General features: G+C 48.0%; 1 protein-coding gene across 3 annotated transcripts in view; it reads right to left on the reverse strand.

Moving 5' to 3' along the window:
* Positions 1-22,125, reverse strand: part of LOC140385210 (sperm-associated antigen 1-like) — a 225,029-nt gene that overhangs the window by 55,899 nt on the left and 147,005 nt on the right. For all 3 annotated transcript variants that reach the window (XM_072467111.1, XM_072467112.1, XM_072467110.1), the window contains one exon: positions 21,799-21,951. In XM_072467111.1, the coding sequence (XP_072323212.1) occupies positions 21,799-21,951 (153 nt within the window). The remainder of the gene's footprint in view (positions 1-21,798; positions 21,952-22,125) is intronic.

Consider the following 22,125-nt stretch of genomic DNA (forward strand, 5'->3'; position numbering starts at 1 on the left):
AGAGTGGCTAAGGTAAATATTGGTCCTTTAGAGGATGAGAAGGGAGATTTAATAATGGGAGATGAGGAAATGGCTGAGGAACTGAACAGGTTTTTTGGGTCGGTCTTCACAGTGGAAGACACAAATAACATGCCAGTGACTGATGGAAATGAGGCTATGACAGGTGAGGACCTTGAGAGGATTGATATCACCAAGGAGGTAGTGATGGGCAAGCTAATGGGGCTAAAGGTAGACAAGTCTCCTGGCCCTGATGGAATGCATCCCAGAGTGCTAAAAGAGATGGCTAGGGAAATTGCAAATGCACTAGTGATAATTTACCAAAATTCACTAGACTCTGGGGTGGTCCCGGCGGATTGGAAATTAGCAAACGTGACACCAGTTTAAAAAAGGAGGTAGGCAGAAAGTGGGTAATTATAGGCCAGTGAGCTTAACTTCGGTAGTAGGGAAGATGCTGGAATCTATCATCAAGGAAGAAATAGCGAGGCATCTGGATGGAAATTGTCCTATTGGACAGACGCAGAATGGGTTCATAAAGGGCAGGTCGTGCCTAACTAATTTAGTGGAATTTTTTGAGGACATTAACAGTGCTGTAGATAACGGGGAGCCAATGGATGTGGTATATCTGGATTTCCAGAAAGCCTTTGACAAGGTGCCACACAAAAGGTTGTTGCATAAGATAAAGATGCATGGCATTAAGGGGAAAGTAGTAGCATGGATAGAGGATTGGTTAATTAATAGAAAGCAAAGAGTGGGGATTAATGGGTGTTTCTCTGGTTGGCAATCAGTAGCTAGTGGTGTCCCTCAGGGATCAGTGTTGGGCCCACAACTGTTCACAATTTACATAGATTATTTGGAGTTGGGGACCAAGGGCAATGTGTCCAAGTTTGCAGACGACACTAAGATAAGTGGTAAAGCAAAAAGTGCAGAGGATGCTGGAAGTCTGCAGAGGGATTTGGATAGGCTAAGTGAATGGGCTAGGGTCTGACAGATGGAATACAATGTTGACAAATGTGAGGTTATCCATTTTGGTAAGAATAACGGCAGAAGGGATTATTATTTAAATGATAAAATATTAAAACATGCTGCTGTGCAGAGAAACCTGGGTGTGCTAGTGCATGAATCGCAGAAAGTTGGTTTTCAGGTGCAACAGGTGATTAAGAAGGCAAATGGAATTTTGTCCTTCATTGCTAGAGGGATGGAGTTTAAGACTAGGGAGGTTCTGCTGCAATTGTATAAGGTGTTAATGAGGCCACACCTGGAGTATTGTGTTCAGTTTTGGTCTCCTTACTTGAGAAAGGATGTACTGGCACTGGAGGGTGTGCAGAGGGGATTCACTAGGTTAATCCCAGAGCTGAAGGGGTTGGATTACGAGGAGAGGTTGAGTAGACTGGGACTGTACTCGTTGGAATTTAGAAGGATGAGGCGGGATCATATAGAAACATATAAGATTATGAAGGGAATCGATAGGATAGATGCGGGCAGGTTGTTTCCACTGGCGGGTGAAAGCAGAACTAGGGGGCATAGCCTCAAAATAAGGGGAAGTAGATTTAGGACTGAGTTTAGGAGGAACTTCTTCACCCAAAGGGTTGTGAATCTATGGAATTCCTTGCCCAGTGAAGCAGTAGAGGCTCCTTCATTAAATGTTTTTAAGATAAAGATAGATAGTTTTTTGAAGAATAAAGGGATTAAGGGTTATGGTGTTCGGGCCGGAAAGTGGAGCTGAGTCCACAAAAGATCAGCCATGATCTCATTGAATGGCGGAGCAGGCTCGAGGGGCCAGATGGCCTACTCCTGCTCCTAGTTCTTATGTTCACAGGCAGCTGCAATGGGACTCTTGGCCTGTGCCAGAGGCCCTAAAGCAATTCACGTACCTCCCATGAATGCTTATGTCTGCCACAAAGGGAGGAATGAAATAAACTTTTCCTTCCAATTTTAACAGATTTGAAGATTGATTAGAGAGAGCAATGAGTCAGTGCTTCATGCATTTGATTTGTGCTATCAGTTCTGCAGTTGCACCGATCATTGGCCACAGTGAGGCAGCTCCCAGTGACACAGATGATGGCACTCTTTCTTGGGATGCAAATGTCTCCAAACCATTCCTCCAGCCCTCTCCAAAGTTTGCATAAGTTCTAGAAAGCACGTGTGGACTGCCCACATAAAAGCAGACATGGCACATCCTGAAACCGATTTATCTCGAGAATCAGCTGCCCTGAATGAGGGTCATCTCAGACTCAAGAGGCGATCCTCATTTATACATAATGTGCAGTCAGTCACCGCACATTCCCCAATACTAGATAGAATCTATATGAAGCACCAGATTAGGTATAAGATTTCATGCACCGCACAGTTACCAATGAGAAATATTGTGGGAGCAAAGCCTAGATACATGACAGGTTAATAACCTGGTTATACCGAATTTTAAGTGTACACAGAACAGTATTTTGTATGTTTGACAACATAGCTATGAGTAACATGAACAATGTAAGGTGTTGCAAGTGAATGCATATTTCTTTTTAAAAAAAATATATTTATTAAAGTTTTTTAACACAATTTTTTACCCTTACAAACAATAACCCCCCCCCCCCGCCATAACAGAATAGCAAGAAATCGCACATAGCAAGACATATACATGGTAAAACGATATGTTACATAGCTTTGTACACTGGCTCTCTCCCGTACGTGCCAGTTTCCAGAGTCCTTCATGTGTTCTCTTGCTCAACCACCCCCCAGGCAAACCCCCCTTCCCCCCTCCCCCCCCCCCCTTTCACAGGACGCTCCCCCCCCCCCCGGGTTGCTGCTGTTGCTGACCGACCTTCCTCTAATGCTCCGCGAGATAGTCTAGGTTGCCACCGCCTGTAGAACCCCTGCGCAGACCCTCTCAAGGCAAACTTTATCCTCTCCAGCTTAATGAACCCAGCCATGTCGTTTATCCAGGCCTCCACGCTGGGGGGCTTCGCCTCCTTCCACATTAGCAAGATTCTTCGCCGGGCTACTAGGGACGCAAAGGCCAGAATACCGGCCTCTTTCGCCTCCTGCACTCCCGACTCATCCACTACTCCAAATATTGCTAGCCCCCAGCTTGGCTTGACCCGGACTTTCACCACTTGAGATATTGCTCCCGCCACTCCTCTCCAGAACCCCTCCAGTGCCGGGCATGACCAAAACATATGGACATGGTTCGCCGTGCTCCCTGAGCACCTTCCACATCTGTCCTCTACCCCAAAGAACCTACTCAACCTCGCCCCCATCAAGTGCGCTCTGTGGACCACCTTAAATTGTATCAGGCTGAGCCTGGCACACGAGGAGGAGGAATTAACCCTACCTAGGGCATCAGCCCATAACCCCTCCTCAATTTCCTCCCCCAGCTCCTCCTCCCATCTACCCTTCAGCTCCTCTACCAGTGCTTCCCCCTCTTCTTTCATCTCCTGGTATATTGCCGACACCTTGCCCTCCCCGACCCATACACCCGAGATCACCCTGTCTTGAATTTCCTGTGCCGTGAGCAACAGGAACTCCCTCACCTGTCACCTCACAAACGCCCTCACCTGCATATATCTAAAAGCATTTCGCGGGGGTATCTCAAACTTCTCCTCTAGTGCCCCTAGGCTCACAAACGTCCCATCAATAAACAGGTCCCCCATTCTTCTAATCCCCGCCCGATGCCAGCTCTGAAATGCCCCGTCCATCCTCCCCGGGACAAACCGGTGGTTACCCCTGATCGGGGACCACACCGAGGCTCCCATTGCACCCCTGTGCAGTCTCCACTGGCCCCAGATCCTTAGCGTTGCCGCCACCACCGGGCTCGTGGTATACTTTGACGGTGAGAGCGGCAGTGGTGCCGTCACCAGCGCCCCCAGGCTCGTTCCTTTACAGGACGCCATCTCCACCCTCTTCCATGCCGCCCCCTCTCCCTCCATCACCCACTTGCGGATCATCGCCACATTGCTGCCCAGTAGTAGCTCCCTAGGTTCGGCAGCGCCAACCCTCCTCGGTCCCTACTGCGTTCCAGAAACTCTCTCCTTACCCTCGGGGTCCTATTCGCCCACACAAACCCCATAATACTCCTGCCTACTCTCTTAAAAAAGGCCTTGGTGATCACGATGGGAAGGCACTGAAACACAAAAAGAAACCTCGGAAGGACCACCATTTTGACCGACTGCACTCTACCCGTTAGCGAGAGCGGTAACATGTCCCATCTTTTGAAGTCCTCCTCCATCTGCTCCACCAACCTCGTCAGATTCAGTTTGTGTAGGGCACCCCAACTCCTGGCTATCTGGATCCCCAGGTACCGAAAGCTCCTTTCCGCCCTCCTCAGCGGTAGATCGCCTATCCCCCTTTCTTGGTCCCCTGCCTGTACTACAAAGAGCTCACTCTTCCCTACCTTGAGCTTATAGCCAGAAAAAACCCCAAACTCCCTTAGAGTCTGCATGACCTCCACCATCCCCTCCACTGGATCCGCCACATACAGCATCAGGTCATCCGCATAAAGCGACACCCGATGCTCTTCTCCCCCTCGGACCACCCCCCTCCATTTCCTAGACTCCCTCAGTGACATGGCCAAGGGTTCGATCGCCAATGCAAACACTCAATCTCCCAATCAGTGTCGTTGGCCTCCTAAGTACCTTTCGATGCACCCCCTCACCTTCCCACACACCACCTCATCTGCCAGCAGTCCCACATCCAGCCGCCACAGCATACCTGCCCTACCCATCCCTTTCTTAACCTGACCTGGTCCGCCACCTTCAAATGTGTCTCTTGGAGCATGACCACGTCTGCCTTCAGTCCCTTTAAGTGCGCGAACACTCGGGCCCTCTTCACCGGCCCGTTCAGGCCCCTCACATTCCACGTTATCAGCCGGATTGGGGGGCTCCCCTCCGCACCCCGCCGACTAGCCATCTCCTTTTCTAGGCCAGTCGCGTGTCCGCGCCGCCCTCACCCTCCAGTCCCCCAGCCGGGAGACCCCCGCCCCGACCACCTCTTCTGTGTCCCATTCCCCTTCGGCCAGTGCAGCAGCAACCCCCCCCCCCCGCTAGACCCATGTCTAGCTTTTTTGCTCCACCCATATCACTCCCGCATGTCAGCTGCTGACCCCGGCTTCCCCCGCCATCCCATTGACCTCCCCGTGTGGGAATCTCCCAATCAGTGTGCGTTCCTCCATTCCCCCTCCCGCCTTTCTTCCCTAGCGCGGGAAAAACCCCGCGCTTTCCTAAGCCTTCCCCGCCCCCTCTGGTGCAGCTCCTGTCGCGGCCTTGTCTCTCTCCCCCAGCCCATGTAACATTTCCTGCGCGTGATTGACCCCCTATATACAACAACCATCAGACATCAAACATCCCCCCCACCCTCACAAACACTCAGTTTGAGTCCAACTTTTCGGTTCTTTCTCCTCGACCTGTTCTCCAGGCGTTTCGAAATAATGGTGTTGGTCCTTGTGTGTGACCCACAGTCGCGCTGGCTACAGCATTCCAAACCTCACTCCTTTCCGGTGCAACACCGCCTTGGCCCGGTTGAAACCCGCTCTCCGCTTTGCCACCTCCGTGCTCCAGTCCGGGTATATTCGGATCTCCGCATTGTCCCACCTGCTGCTCCGCTCCTTCTTGGCCCATTTCAAGACCCTCTCTCTGTCCGTGAAACCTGACCACCATCGCCCTTGGCGGCTCGTTTGCCTTGGGCCTTCTCGCCAGCACCCGGTGTGCCCCATCCAGCTCCAGTGGCCTCGAAGGTGCCTCCGCGCCCATCATCGCCTCGAGCATCGTACTCGCATATGCCCCGGCATCGGCCCCCTCCACTCCTTCAGGGAGACCCAGGATCCGCAGGTTCTTTCTCCTCGACCTGTTCTCCAGGTCTTCGAATCTTCCCGCCCACCTCTTGTGCAGCGCCTCATGCTCCTCCACTCTCACCGCCAGGCCCAAGATCTTGTCCTCATTCTCACTGACTCTTTTCTGCACCTCCTGGATCTTTACCTCGTGGGCCTTCTGGGTCATCCCTAGTCCTTCGATCGCCGACAACATAGGCGCCAGCATCTCCTTCCGCAGCTCCTCGAAGCAGCGCTTGATGACCTCCTGCAGCTCCGTTCCACACTCCGCTTTGTCCCCGGCCGCCGCCATTTTGTTTTTCTTCCCTTGTTTGTCCCGCTGCTCCAATGCCGCTTTTTTGGCCGTTTCACTTCTGGTCCGGTCCATAAAAGTTGAAGGGGGACCTCGCTCTTCCCTTCCCTACGGGTCGTCTTCAAAAAAATTTCCGTTGGGGCTCCTCTAAAGAGCCCGAAAGTCCGTGATAGCGGGAGCTGCCGAATCGTGCGGCTTAGCTCCGCATAGCCGCAACCGGAAGTGTGAATGCATATTTCTAATAGGATATACACAGGGGATGACTAAAGATGCGGCTACATTTCCAACTTAAGAGGTGTCATGTTGTTTAATGGTTCCAGCATTTGGAATAGATTTTCCTCTGCAGGGTTTTCAGGGATACTGTTACTCCCATTTTGAGTTCCCTTTTGTAGCCACGTAAAATGGCTGCGTTCCGATTAATCTGGCCAAAACCCAGTTTAAAATGGCTAACCCGAAAGACTGCTGGGAAAAGCAGCTAAGAAGACACAAGCAGGCAGCTGCAGACGGTATTGCATATTCGGCTCTGGGAAGTTAGCCCAGATCGATACTCAGGGCTATCAACAGCCCATCAACCCAGGTATTTGCAGTTGCATTCAGGACTGTTTGCAGCCCATCTATTCAGACATCCACAGTTAAATTGGCTATCCCCGGGAACAATTGCAACATATTAGCAATTGAGCACCGGGCCAGACCTGTCGGCGCCTGCAGTGGCCGAAACAAAGACAGGTGAGCGACCACCCCCCGATCGAGGAATCGCCTCACCATTGGACACATCGACCCCAGAGATTGGGGACAGATCCAATCACTTGGGACTCAGGGTCAAGGGCCGCCCCGGGAGGCAGGAAACCCCTGGGCCCTATAAAAGTGGGGGTCCAAGTTCAGATCTCTCTCTCCTCTTCGCCTGCTAGAGACCTTCGCAAGAACAGCAACCGGCAACTGTAAGTTTGAATCCAGCGATCACTATCCGGTAGAGACACCTAGCCACCGACCTGTAGCAGCCTTTTGAATCCCGTGGGCCAGATCTGATTGGACAAGCCATTCGTTTCCCTGACCTGGTGGGCTCCTCCTAAGTTAAGTATTGGCCAGTAGTGATAGGTTTATTATATAGAAAGTAGTATTAGGGTATTAATATTGCTTGTATATAATAAATGACCGTTGTTTTAATCCTTACTAAGCGGTGTGCTGTATTATTAATCATAACCTGAACTTGAACCACGTGGCGGTATCATAAAGATACCTGGCGACTCATGAGCAAAGGTGACGTAATCAGAGCAAATAGGCTAAGGTTAAAAAGAGCAACACTTTGCTGAGCTCAGGAACCATCCTTCCCCTGAGCATAGTTTCACAACGGTCACCAGATTATCTCTATCTTGAAATAGTTGCAAAGCGCCCTCAGTTCTCAGCACCTATTGTATTGCTTCAACATACATACTTGGTGACTGGTTGGTATTTAATTTATATCTGTATTCAACTGGTGCATTTGGATTGCACAAAGTTAAGCCATGGCTGCTGAGGAAAGCCTTGATTTTGCAATCGCTACTATGAGACTTGTGCCAGGATTTGCTTCTGCTTTTGGGCCCCAAATTGGGGAAGATGGTTGCAGAAACAGGAGGAAAATCAGGCAGCGAGTCTCTACAAGTCCAGTGGTGGTGGCAGCCCTAAGGGTGTGGTGGCAATGGAGGCAGCATATGAAACTGGAGGGGGCGTCAGTGTGGTCATTTGACAATCACTGGTTTGTCCCGGGGGGGCTGGATGGGGGCTTTAAGGTATGGTAGGGGTTGAAAGGTTTGGGGATCTATTCAACCAGGAGGGCTTTCCGACCTTGGAGACATTAGAGGAGGAGTTTGATTTGCCGGGTGGGAACGGGTTTTGGTACCTTCAAGTGCGGGACTTTGTACGGAGACATGTCCCAAGCTTTCTTCGCCTCCCCCTGCAGGGACTACAGGGTAAAGTGCTGTCAAAAACAGGGGTTGGAGGTGGGAAGGTTTCGGAGATATAAAGGGAATTGCTAGAGTGAGAAGGGGCCCCTATCAGAGAGGTGAAGAGGAGCTAGAAGGAGAGCTGGAAACTGAACTGTGGGGAAAAGCCTTGAAAAGGATAAATGCATCCTTGTCCCGTGCTAGACTTGGCTTGATTCAATTCAAGGTAGTCTACAGGACCCACATAACGGTAGCTCGGATGAGTAGGTTCTTCGAGGAGGTGGGAGGACAGATATGGACGGTGTGGGGGTAACCCGGCAAACCATGTTCATATGTTTTGGGCATGTCCGAAACTGAGGGAATTCTGGCAGGGATTCGCCGATGTTATGTCAGAAGTCCTGGAAGGTAGGGTACCTCCGAATCCAGAATTGGCAATATTTGGGGTGTCGGAGGATCCGGGGGCAAAGGGGGGAGGGAGGCCGATATCCTGACATTCTCCTCCCTGAGACTGAGACGGTCCTTCCGAGACTGCTTTTCTTTTTTCAGTGTCTCCAGGTTTTTGTCCCAAAGGCTTATTTCAGAAGTATGAATGCGGCGATATCGAGGTTTCTATGGGTGGGTAAAACCCCGAGAGTAAGGAGGACACTCCTGGAACGGAATTCCACTGCAATTCGCATACCGTCGCAACCGGTCCACACCAGATGCCATTTCCCTGGCCCTAAAATCATCCCTAGAGTATCTCGACAACAAGGACTCCTACATCAGACTCCTATTTATTGACTACAGCTCCGCCTTCAACACCATAATCCCAGCCAAGCTCATATCAAAGCTCCAAAACCTAGTCTGCAACTGGATCCTCGATTTTCTGACCAACAGACCACAATCAGTAAGAATGAACAACAACACCTCCTCCACAATAGTCCTCAATACCGGGGCCCCGCAAGGCTGCGTACATAGCCCCCTACTCTACTCCCTGTACACACACGACTGCGTTGCAAAATTTGGTTCCAGCTCCATCTACAAGTTTGCTGACGATACGACCATAGTGGGCCGGATCTCGAATAAGGACGAGTCAGAATACAGGAGGGAGATAGAGAACCTAGTGGAGTGGTGCATATCAATGCCAGCAAAACTAAAGAGCTGGTCATTGACTTCAGGAACCCGGCCAGGTGGTAGATGTTTCAGTAGGGGAGCATTTCGGTAACAGTGACCACAATTCAGTAAGTTTTAAAGTACTGGTGGACAAGGATAAGAGTGGTCCGAGGATGAATGTGCTAAATTGGGGGAAGGCTAATTATAACAATATTAGGCGGGAACTGAAGAACATAGATTGGGGGCGGATGTTTGAGGGCAAATCAACATCTGACATGTGGGAGGCTTTCAAGTGGCAGTTGAAAGGAATACAGGACCGGCACGTTCCTGTGAGGAAGAAAGATAAATACGGCAATTTTCGGGAACCTTGGATGACGAGTGATATTGTAGGCCTCGTCAAAAAGAAAAAGGAGGCATTTGTCAGGGCTAAAAGGCTGGGAACAGACGAAGCCTGCGTGGAATATAAGGAAAGTAGGAAGGAACTTAAGCAAGGAGTCAGGAGGGCTAGAAGGGGTCACGAAAAGTCATTGGCAAATAGGGTTAAGGAAAATCCCAAGGCTTTTTACACGTACATAAAAAGCAAGAGGGTAGCCAGGGAAAGGGTTGGCCCACTGAAGGATAGGCAAGGGAATCTATGTGTGGAGCCAGAGGAAATGGGCGAGGTACTAAATGAATACTTTGCATCAGTATTCACCAAAGAGAAGGAATTGGTAGATGTTGAGTCTGGAGAAGGGGGTGTAGATAGCCTGGGTCACATTGTGATCCAAAAAGACGAGGTGTTGGGTGTCTTAAAAAATATTAAGGTAGATAAGTCCCCAGGGCCTGATGGGATCTACCCCAGAATACTGAAGGAGGCTGGAGGGGAAATTGCTGAGGCCTTGACAGAAATCTTTGGATCCTCGCTGTCTTCAGGGGATATCCCGGAGGACTGGAGAATAGCCAATGTTGTTCCCCTGTTTAAGAAGGGTAGCAAGGATAATCCCGGGAACTACAGGCCGGTGAGCCTTACTTCAGTGGTAGGGAAATTACTGGAGAGAATTCTTCGAGACAGGATCTACTCCCATTTGGAAGCAAATGGACGTATTAGTGAGAGGCAGCACGGTTTTGTGAAGGGGAGGTCGTGTCTCACTAACTTGATAGAGTTTTTCGAAGAGGTCACTAAGATGATTGATGCAGGTAAGGCAGTAGATGTTGTCTATATGGACTTCAGTAAGGCCTTTGACAAGGTCCCTCATGGTAGACTAGTACAAAAGGTGAAGTCACACGGGATCAGGGGTGAGCTGGCAAGGTGGATACAGAACTGGCTAGGCCATAGAAGGCAGAGAGTAGCAATGGAGGGATGCTTTTCTAATTGGAGGGCTGTGACCAGTGGTGTTCCACAGGGATCAGTGCTGGGACCTTTGCTCTTTGTAGTATATATAAATGATTTGGAGGAAAATGTAACTGGTCTGATTAGTAAGTTTGCAGACGACACAAAGGTTGGTGGAATTGCGGATAGCGATGAGGACTGTAGGAGGATACAGCAGGATTTAGATTGTTCGGAGACTTGGGCGGAGAGATGGCAGATGGAGTTTAATCCGGACAAATGTGAGGTAATGCATTTTGGAAGGTCTAATGCAGGTAGGGAATATACAGTGAATGGTAGAACCCTCAAGAGTATTGAAAGTCAAAGAGATCTAGGAGTACAGGTCCACAGGTAATTGAAAGGGGCAACACAGGTGGAGAAGGTAGTCAAGAAGGCATACGGCATGCTTGCCTTCATTGGCCGGGGCATTGAGTATAAGAATTGCCAAGTCATGTTGCAGCTGTATAGAACCTTAGTTAGGCCACACTTGGAGTATAGTGTTCAATTCTGGTCGCCACACTACCAGAAGGATGTGGAGGCTTTAGAGAGGGTGCAGAAGAGATTTACCAGAATGTTGCCTGGTATGGAGGGCATTAGCTATGAGGAGCGGTTGAATAAACTCGGTTTGTTCTCACTGGAACGAAGGAGGTTGAGGGGAGACCTGATAGAGGTATACAAAATTATGAGGGGCATAGACAGAGTGGATAGTCAGAGGCTTTTCCCCAGGGTAGAGGGGTCAATTACTAGGGGGCATAGGTTTAAGGTGAGAGGGGCAAGGTTTAGAGTAGATGTACGAGGCAAGTTTTTTACGCAGAGGGTAGTGGGTGCCTGGAACTCGCTACCGGAGGAGGTAGTGGAAGCAGGGACGATAGGGACATTTAAGGGGCATCTTGACAAATATATGAATAGGATGCGATTAGAAGGATACGGACCCAGGAAGTGTAGAAGATTGTAGTTTAGTCGGGCAGCATGGTCGGCACGGGCTTGGAGGGCCGAAGGGCCTGTTCCTGTGCTGTACATTTCTTTGTTCTTTGAAGCAAAGTACTGTACACACCCATGTCAGCATCAACAGGGTCGAGGTGGAGATGGTTAGCAGTTTCAAATTCCTAGGGGTGCACATCTCCAAAAATCTGTCCTAGTCCACCCACGTCAACGCTACCACCAAGAAAGCACAACAGCGCCTATTCTTCCTCAGGAAACTAAGGAAATTCGGCATGTCCACATTAACCCGTACCAACTTTTACAGATGCACCATAGAAAGCATCCTATCTGGCTGCATCACATGTGATTGGGATATTCAAATAGTGATGTAAATTTATACTGACAAATAATAGGGAAGTATTTCACATTAAGGAAGAAATATTACTACATTGGTGTACAATGGATTGAGCATCATTAGCACAATGTTTTGTAAAATAAAAAAGGACTAGAAGTAAAAGTAGATGTCACTTTTGCTACCACAGCTATGTGGCAAAGTAAGTCTTTTCAGAATTAGATTGCCAAGAGACTTCAACACAGATTTACAGAGGATATGCTCTGTTTCGCATTATATTGGTCTCCTGTGGCATTGCTTATGGGTAATAATACAAGACGTGTAGCATGAGAACTGGGTGCTGCTTAGTGAATTGGATTGGATTTGTTTATTGTCACGTGTACCGAGGTACAGTGAAAAGGATTTTTCTGCGAGCAGCTCAACAGATCATTAAGTACATGGGAAGAAAAGGGAATAAAAGAAAATACATATAGGGCAACACAAGGTATACAATGTAACTACATAAGCACCGGCATCGGATGAAACATACAGGGATGTAGTGTTAATGATGTCAGTCCATAAGAGGGTGATTTAGGAGTCTGGTAACAGCGGGGAAGAAGCTGTTTTTGAATCTGTTCCTGTGTGTTCTCAGACTTCTGTATCTCCTGCCCAATGGAAGAAGTTGGAAGAGTGAGTAAGCCGGGTGGGAGGGGTCTTTGATTATGTTGCCCGCTTTCCCCAGGCAGCGGGAGGTGTAGATGGAGTCAATGGATGGGAGGCAGGTTTGTGTGATGGACTGGGCTGTGTTCACGACTCTCTGAAGTTTCTTGCGGTCCTGGGCCGAGCAGTTATGCCTTTGAAAACCATCAAATCAGAAAAAATGCATCCTGCCAACAGGATAAAAATGCTTGAGGCTAACACTAGCCTACAGTTATGCTCAGTCAGAACTTTATTTTTGAGTTTAGTTGAAAGTTAAGCAACCATTGCAGTTGTTTACTTTATCCAGATGCAAATCATATGTGCCTTGGGATTTCAGCCAGATCAATTTTCCCAGCATTTTCTGTAATACTGTCAAAGACACTGAGAATCTTGACATTCCCAAAGTAATTATTTTACATGATATTTATATAAATATTCCAGGCAGAATTTCCTTTAAGGCTAAAGGTTGAAAACTTGAAAAACAAAGTGCTGACTGCTTCATCAGCATTCACATGATGAAGCACATCCTCTTATGTCCTTACTTCAGTCAAAACACATTCATAAATGCATCCTAGAATCCCCTCAAAGCTGCTACTCATCAGACATCTGCTATTGCAAAGCCGCTGTATCCCTTTACCTAACTGCAACCTTTTAAAGTACATTTGCAGCATTCTACAATATGATTCCAAAAGTACGTTGGTGTTTAAGCAGCATAGCCTGCATATTTCTGGGCAAAAAAAATAATTTTGCTTTAAATCATCAGAATTTCAAGGATGTTGAGTACAGGATAACTATTGTGGCAATCTTCCATCTTATAATACAATGGTTTGCAATGTGGTGGTCAACTCTATGTTAAGTATTACCTGGTGTGGCTTAACAGCTGCTTTCTATTGGTTATTGCTATGATTGTACAGTGTTTGATGCTTTTCAGAGTTCTTTAAAGTGCTAAAGTGTGCAGGGAGTGATGCAGGTCCTGAAGGACTTGGTCATGACTTCAAGGTTTCAACACAATCAGTTGCTCCCAGACATGGGTGCAGTGGTAGGCGTTCCACTTGGAATACAACATAATAGGAAGAATGAGCAGAGGGCACCGAACCAAAGGGGAGGAGGAGGAAAGCAGGGATCTCAGCAAAAGGCCATACCCGCCCAGGGTGTTCAGTGAGTAATTCACCTACATGAATCTCAGTGAAGAACAATGCGTGAGATGTGTGTGCTTAATTAAGTATGTCTTTGCCGAGCCCGCCTCCACATTGCTGGAGGAGGTGCTGACGACAGGGGAACTGGAGAAGGGTGTAGTGTCAGCGGTTTACAGAGCTATTTTGGAAGAGAAGGCACCACTGGAAGGGATCAAAGCAAAGTGGGAGGAAGAGTTGGGAGAGGATATGGAGGAGGGGTTCTGGTGTGAGGTGCTCCGGAGAATGAACGCCTTCACCTTGTGCGCGAGGTTGGGGCTGATACAGCTGAAGGTGGTATACAGAGCACACCTCACGAGGGCGAGGATGAGACGATTCTTTGAAGGAGTAGAAGTTGTGTGTGAACATTGCGGGGTGGGGGGGCCCGCAAATCACATTCATATGTTTTGGGCCTGTCCAAAGCTGGAGGATTACTGGAAGGAGGTTTTTAGGGTAATCTCTAAAGTGGTGCACGTGAAACTGGACCCTGGCCCTCGGGAGGCCACATTCGGGGTGTCGGACCAGCCGGGGTTGGAAACGGGTGCGGAGGCAGATGTTGTGGCCTTCGCCTCGTTGATCGCCTGAAGGCGGATCCTGATGGGTTGGAGAGCAACCTCTCCACCCTGTGCCCTGGCGTGGCGGGGGGATCTGTTGGAATTCTTGACTCTTGAGAAGGTTAAGTTTGACCTGAGGGGAAGGATGGAGGGGTTCTACAATTCATGGCCATTATTCATTATGCACTTTCAAGAACTGGATAACATCGAACATTAGTTGGGGGGGATGGTTGGGGGGAGGGGGGCTGTGTGTGTTAATGGTGACTATGGAAGATTCCTGATTCCTTTTTGTCATTTGTTTATGTGAGCACGCGGGCTAATTTTGGGGGTTTGGTGGGAGGATGGGATCGTTGTTATTGATATGGGGATTGACATATTTGTTACTAATTATTGTTTATTGTTGGTGGGTGTAAATTTGGGAGAAAATGTGACAAAGGAGGAGAATAAAAATATTTTGTTTAAAAAAGTATGTCTTTTCCGAAATCTGCCACTCTGGGCAAGGCAAGGATCACATTGTTACGATCCCAGTTGATGTTATAACTGGTCGGGAAGATCCCAGAATGAAATCCTGCCGCAGAAGACTGTAACTTTTCCTTTTAAAAAAAAAACATGGAGGAACAGTGTCACAGGACTGCTAATTTTTAACTACAACATAAAAAATTGGATTATTATACAATACTCCTTTTCTCTCCCCTTAGCTTAACAAATACAAACAGATTTAAAGATTAACATGGATTGCAACGAACATCGTAAGCTACAATTGTCTCAACACAAACGGTTCCTTTTATGCACACAAGACCACTTTGGTCAAATGCACGCACTCCACTCTGAACCCAAGTTAGTGTATGTGGATTTCTCCTCTGAATCCCCTCAAATGATGATCACATGAGAGTTTTCAAATTCCACTACTAAAAACATGCGTTAAAATTTTCTCTTGTGATAATGATTTCCCCTTCCGCTTTTCATTTCAAAATGCGGTCCAGATTTTACAACCAATTTTTTTAAACAAAGCTTCTGCTCCATTTATAACAGCAAATCCAGTGCAGGATTTTACACCAATCACTTTTGGATTTCTCTGTCTTGACTTCTGTGCAAACTGTTCACAATTGCTTTAATTCTCAATTTCCAGACTGTATTAAAATTACATCAAACATTTAAATCATCTATCTCTGAGAACTGCTGTCCCATTTTAAATCTATTTACAGCTATTGTCTCTTTAAGTCACTTTGTTTATTCTTCCTTGAATTCTTCTGAATAATACCTTGGTCTCTGTTCTGTCTTGTGAGAGTACCTTTAAGAAATGGATGTTTATCAAATAGCTGTAGTGATGTCAGTGTGTGGGTGGAGCTGAGCTGTGACTCTGCTTTTACTTTCACTTTGAGCAAAAAGGCTGGTGTGTGTGTGTTTTAGTTTCATTTTCAGAGTTGAAGAAGCTACAGTCACAGCAAGAAGGTGCATTGATCTCTCTCTGCAATCTAAAGACTGTCTCCAGATCATTTGAGGATTTCATTAATACCTGTTTCTGTAGAGAATTTAAACCTGCTGTCTCTCTGTAAAAAGGGTCTTTTGGTCTTATGGATGTTGTTAGGAAAGTTATGATGGGTTACTTATAGAATATTCTATCTGTGGGGATGATTGGTGTTGATAGTTGTTAAGGGGCGGGATTCTCCGGGAATCGGCGGTGCGGGCAGAAACGGCGCAGTGGAGTGACGGGAACCACTCCGGCGTCGGGCCACCCCAAAGGTGCGGAATCCTCCGCACCTTCAGGAGCTAGGCACCGCCGGAGTGGTTTGCGCCCAGCCGGCCGGTGCGGAAAGCCTTTGGCGCCTCACCAGCCAGGGCCGAAGGGACTCCGTCGGCCGGCGCGGGTCCACGCATGCGCGGGAGCGTCAGCGGCTGCTGATGTCATCCCCACGCATGCGCAGAGGAGGTTCACCTTCGCGCCGGCCATCGCGGAGGCTTACACAGCTGGCGCGTAGGAAGAGAGTGCCCCCGTGGTACAGGCCCGCCTGCGAATCGGTGGGCCCTGATCGTGGGCCAGGCCCCCCCGAGGACCCCGGGGGCTGCCCGCACCGCCAGGTCCCGCCGGTAAGGGACCAACTCCAATTTACGCCGGCGGGACCTGCATAGAACGGGCGGGACTTCGGCCCATCGCGGGCCGGAGAATCGCCGGGAGGAGCCCGCCAACTGCCGCGATTCCCGCCCTGCCAAATCTCCACCGCCAGAGAATTCGGCAGCCAGCGGGATTCACGCCGCCCCCCGGCGATTCTCCGACCTGGCCCCGGGGGGGGGGGGGTCTGAGAGTCCCACCCAAGATGTTTACTATGGGTTTATAAAGTGTTAACTGGATTCATAAATAAACATGGTTTTGTTTTAAAAGTACTTTAGATCTCTGTTGCATCACACCAGTAAAGTAGGCCCTTGTGCTAACTACAATCTATTAAAAGTTGTGGATCTGGTGAACTCCGGGATATACTTTGTGTTTTCTAAACCCTGGCCCATAACAGTTTTCTTAACTTCAAGTGTCTTAAAAGCTCTTTCTGTCCCAATTCCTAGGTTATCTGGATTGTATTTTGTTCCTTAGGAAGCTTGCATCTTTGCAACTCCCTTGTCCTATCCAGCTTCCCCCTGGCAGGGTTGAGAGTAGTTCACTCCGTCCTGCCTCCAACTTTCCACAAATTAAGTTAAAACTAAAATTTAAATGTTTTTTTTATCCTTACAATGGCCTCCAGTTGCTAAGCTGCCCCCACATGCTAATGCCTTTTATTTATTCTTCACCCTGTAGTCTTCTCTAAGCACAATATAAACATAGGCGGAATTTAACCAACCCCCATACATACAAACACCGTTGTCGAGCATGAACCTAATTATAGGTTTACCCTTCCATGCACAGAAAGATTAAATTAAACCCACTTAAAATTATACCCTATTTCTAATATTTACCTATACAAATATAAATCCTTTAAAACTATCTTTGTTTTCCGAACAACATTGCCAGTGGTATCCTGATACCAGTCACAATACCTTCATTCTGCCATAGTCTGCCATGCCATCTGCATTGAGCCACCTCAACAAGCCACCGTGTGGGCTATTGGGTTACAAGGGTTATCCTTTGATGACATGGCTGATGACTCCAGTGCATGATAAATGCACATGGAGGCAGCAGGAATGCAATGAGTGACAGATCAGACCATTGGCATGCTGAAGCAACACTTTTCCTGCTTTGACCACTCTGGAGGAGTCCTGCAGAATTATTCGCAGAATGGGTGTGATGGTCTGAAATACCCTGCGTTATCTAATCATTCTGAAGGGAACAGCCCTTGCCACAAATTATACAATGAACGGGTGAAAAAGAGAAAGGGAGGGCTAATAGAGAGAGCCCTTTCTGGCTGGGCTGCGAGCGCCAGGAAACATGCGGCTAAATGTGCTCGCTCTGGGACTTTGTTCCCATTTAGTTAAAGTGCGCCATATGTCTTTGATTTGCAAAGAGAATCAGGGGCGAAATTCTCCGGAAACGGCGCGATGTCCGCCGACTGGTGCCCCAAACGGCGCAAATCAGTCGGGCATCGCGCCACCCCAAAGGTGCGGAATGCTCCGCAACTTTGGGGGCCGAGCCCCAACCTTAAGGGGCTAGGCCCGCGCCGGACGAATTTCCGCCCCGCCAGCTGGTGGAAAAGGCCTTTGGTGCCCCGCCAGCTGGCGCGAAAATGACATCTCCGGGTGGCGCATGCGCGGGAGCATCAGCGGGCGCTGACGGCATTCCCGCGCATGCGCAGTGGAGGGAGTCTCTTCTGCCTCCGCCATGGTGGAGACCGTGGCGAAGGTGGAAGGGAAAGAGTGCCCCCACGGCACAGGCCCGCCCGCGGATCGGTAGGCCCCGATCGCGGGCCAGGCCACCGTGGGGGCACCCTCCGGGGCCAGATCGACCCCGGAGCCCGCCCGCGCCGCCTTGTCCTGCCGGTAAGGTAGGTGGTTTAATCTACGCCGGCGGGACAGGCATTTTAGCGGCGGGACTTCGGCCCGGAGAATCGCGCGGGGGGGGGGGGGCGCCAAAGGGCGCGGCGCGATTCCCGCCCCCGCCGAATATCCGATGGTGGAGAATTCGGCAACCGGCGGGGGCGGGATTCACACCAGCCCCCGGCGATTCTCCGACCCGGCGGGGGTCGGAAAATCTCGCCCCAGGTTCCTGACAGTTTCTGATGAGAGCACATCCTCATTTACAGGCTCTCCTTAAAAATCACATCAATCAGAGGCAAGTGATCATTTTCCAATTTTCAACTGCTGAACACCCCTCTTGCCAGTGGAAACAGGGCAGCTAGCAGGGGATACTCACCCACGCCATCGTTACAAACCATGACTAAAAATAAATGTATGCTCATTCATTTCATCAAGTGCATATGTGTTTTGTCTTGTTTTCTCATTGCTTCACCAACCCATACTTTCAGGACTTTGTGAAAGACATGACTCAAAATAGGCAAGCTGCAGTACCACAATAAACAACTTAAATCAATGTCTCTCGCAGCATGATGGTCTGGAACATGAAGCCAGACTTCAAGTACAGATAAATTTAAGTGTACAGTAATTTTAAAAAATGAATTCCTATGCTGCCAATAACGAATGAGTTTGTGCAGACAGATTGTGGAATAAATAACTACCAGATTGAAACAATTTCCCTATTATTCCTGTACACTGCATTACAAAACCAATGATAGTGCCAAAGTAACAATTCATAGTTGGCACGATCTGTGGAAAACATAATAGACTGTATGTGTACAGGTGAGCAAGAGTGAATCAAAGAGAGAGGGATGAATATAAGAGAGAGGATGAATGAGAGAGAAAGAGAGACAGAGAGAAGATGAATGAGAGAGAGACAGAGAGAAGATGAATGAGAGAGAGAGGGAGAGAGAAGATGAATGAGAGAGAGAGAGAGAGACAGAATATTCTGCAATTCCTTGGCATGCAATTCCCATGATTACCTGGGGTCACACTGACTGACTGGCTGAATCCTCCAACACTGACCCAGCTGGAGGAGCACAGTCATTAGGAGGGAACCTCATTTGCATGTGTTAGTTTGGGTGTAAGTACCGCAGAGTGCATCTCCAGGACTCTGGGGAGGGGGGGGGGGAGCGAGAGAGAGAGAGAGAGGAGCTGAATAAGTGGGAAAGACAAAGAAATTGATCTCTGAATAGAATGAAGAAAAGAAAGCCGGAAAACGCATCGACTCCAATTGATAATATCGGTGTTTCAATTTCATGGCATGCCACTTCTTTTTTTCTCCTCTGTCTAATTAAAGTTTGATATACTATTGTAGTCTGATGAGTATCTGTGAACAACTGTATCTGAGAGACATGACTTCTTGAGCATTTGTGACTAAAGGACAGTGATTGATTAGTGCCTGTCCTGTGAATGCGTGCCTGGAAGCATGGTCAATGACAGCAAGATCTGTATAAGGAGAGGCAAAGAACTTCTGGAGTTATAACATGTAGGAATAACCAACATTAGAAGCAGCGCCCTATGTCCTGGAAACAGAGAGGACACTGGAATCCACCAAGAGGGAAACTGTTCACTTTGCCACTTAACGGGTGGTATTTAGGTCCAAGCCGTGAGTTTTGATACCGTTTGTAGAACAGAATTTTGATACTTTGTGAAATAGAGTTTTTGATACCTTTTGTAGTGGAGTTTTTATACTTTTGTAGTAACTTGGTAAAGGAGATTGTTGTGTGATAATTTGAGAATTTTGTCCATAAAGCTAGTTGACCCAACACTATTTATATATGGAAACTCAATAAGTAGGAAACAATGCTCACTCACCGACTGTCATTATCCTTTTTCTCATTATTTAAAATCAGCTCAGTTTCTACATGCAAGACTCACTTTCAGCCTATTGCCCGATTTCATTTCTGGTACATTTTATTCTGAATTTAATTTTTCTGTCTCATTGCTTTTCCTGTGGATCAAAATGCTGCCTTTTCTAGTCAAAATTATGGACACAGTCCAGGAAAGGATTAGGCCAAGCCAGCTCCTGTCTTTTCCCACTACCCTGACTGGAAAGCACCCCCAAACCTCCTCCTAGCTACTTACTTGAATGACAGGAACCTCCTTTGGCCTCACTTGAAAATAAAGTTGGGGCACCTTGGCCATCCTATTGGTGCCCAAAGTTAACAACCCAATTTTCAGGCAAAGCTGTAAATGGGAAGCTGCAAGTCTGCTTGTTTACAGCAGGAGGCTGTTTAAATGTGCGAAGCAGAGTCCGAAATCAGTTGCAGGATTTCCACTACATCTTTCATGAAGCATCTTATGACCAACCTCTAGCCATTAGTATGCACGTGGCCTTGGGAAACTAAATCAGGAGAAACATCAAAGCAAAATTAATGGACCACATTTAAAGAATTAAAAATGGACACGAGGGCAGCACGGTGGCACAGCGGTTAGCACTGCTGCCTCACGGCACCGAGAACCCGAGTTCGATCCCGGCCTCGAGTCGCTGTCCGTGTGGAGTTTGCACATCCTCCCTATGTCTGCGTGGATTTCACCTCTACAATCCAAAAAGATGTGCAGGGTAGGTGAATTAGCCATCTTAAATTGCCCCTTAATTGGAAAAAAAAGAATTGGGTACTCTAAATTTATATTTTAAAAAATGGACAAAGGATATACAGTGTCCTGAGGTGCTGTTAGTTAGAACATTCAGAAATTTGCGAATGGAAAATTGTTGGGTCTCAAAATGTTTACATGATGAAGTAATTTGCTGGAGAGAGACAGGCCTTTATGCCATAAATCTAGTTGACATGTGGGGCGCGATTCTCCACTCCCGCGCCAGTTGGGAGAATGGCCTGGGCCGCCAAAATTTCCCGGGACGCCGGTCCGACGCCCTCCCACGATTCTCCCAAGCGGCGGGAATGGCCCGGTCGAGTTTCGCGGGCTGCAGGCCGGAGAATCACCGGGCACACCCAAAATGGCGATTCTCCAGCACCCCCGCTATTCTCAGGCCCGGATGGGCCGAGCGGCCAGGCCAAAACGTCAGGTTCCCCACGGCGCCGTCCACACCTGGCGGCGTTCACGATGGCGCGGCCACTTCGGCGCGGGAGTGGAGAATCCCGCCCGTGGCCTTTCAACTTCACACAAGAAATAAAAACTAGTTTTAGAAAATGAAAAAGACCATGAAGCTTAACTAGGTTGGTCTCTTTTGGTGAATAGCCCAACCTTCGCATCATATTCTTCAGCCCTTTCTTGTTCCAGGAACATACTCAATTGTCTGATAAACTATAGTGTTTACTTCAACAGGTTTCCTTTGTAACTAACCGTTTATGCCATATCTCCTATATTTCCACCAATCTTCTGCCCAGTTTATGGTAAAAGTCAGGAGAAATTCTGGTAATTGCAGCTGAATGGGGGCATTGTAGACTAAAAGCCTGTTTTTATTTAAATTATATGAAGGTTAAATTATATGTATAAACAGACCATCACATTGTAAGGATGACTCTTCACTTTTGTTAGATGAGGAAAGTGCAAACAAATCGTTTAGGCAAAGCTGCATAAAACATGTGCAGGCCCAAGGGCTGGCTGATCAAAAGCTATGCGAGTATGAAGTTTTTCCTTCTTATTTTCTATATACCCAACAACAGAAAATTGTCTAAAATCTGGTTAAATGCAATGGTCCTCACCTGTTGACACTGTCATTTGCAAGCTGGATCCGACTATCCACCTGAAGAACAGTTTTATAATCCACATAAGCTTGCCGATAACGTTCCAGGGCTTCATACGCCATGGCCCTTCGCAAGAGAGGTTTCACGGAAAATGGCTGCAGCTCCAAAGCCCTAGTGAAATAAAAGTCAATTTATTACATGGCTTTCATAGCACAAAAAAAAAGCAAACAAATCCATGCCAGTGTTTATGCTCTACATATGCCTCCTCCTTCACCTGACCTCATCAACATACCCTTCTATTCATTTTTCTCTCATGTTCATAAAGCTTTCCCATTTAAGGCATTG

The sequence above is a fragment of the Scyliorhinus torazame genome, chromosome 11 (genome assembly GCF_047496885.1).
Source record: "Scyliorhinus torazame isolate Kashiwa2021f chromosome 11, sScyTor2.1, whole genome shotgun sequence".
Classification (NCBI taxonomy): domain Eukaryota; kingdom Metazoa; phylum Chordata; class Chondrichthyes; order Carcharhiniformes; family Scyliorhinidae; genus Scyliorhinus; species Scyliorhinus torazame.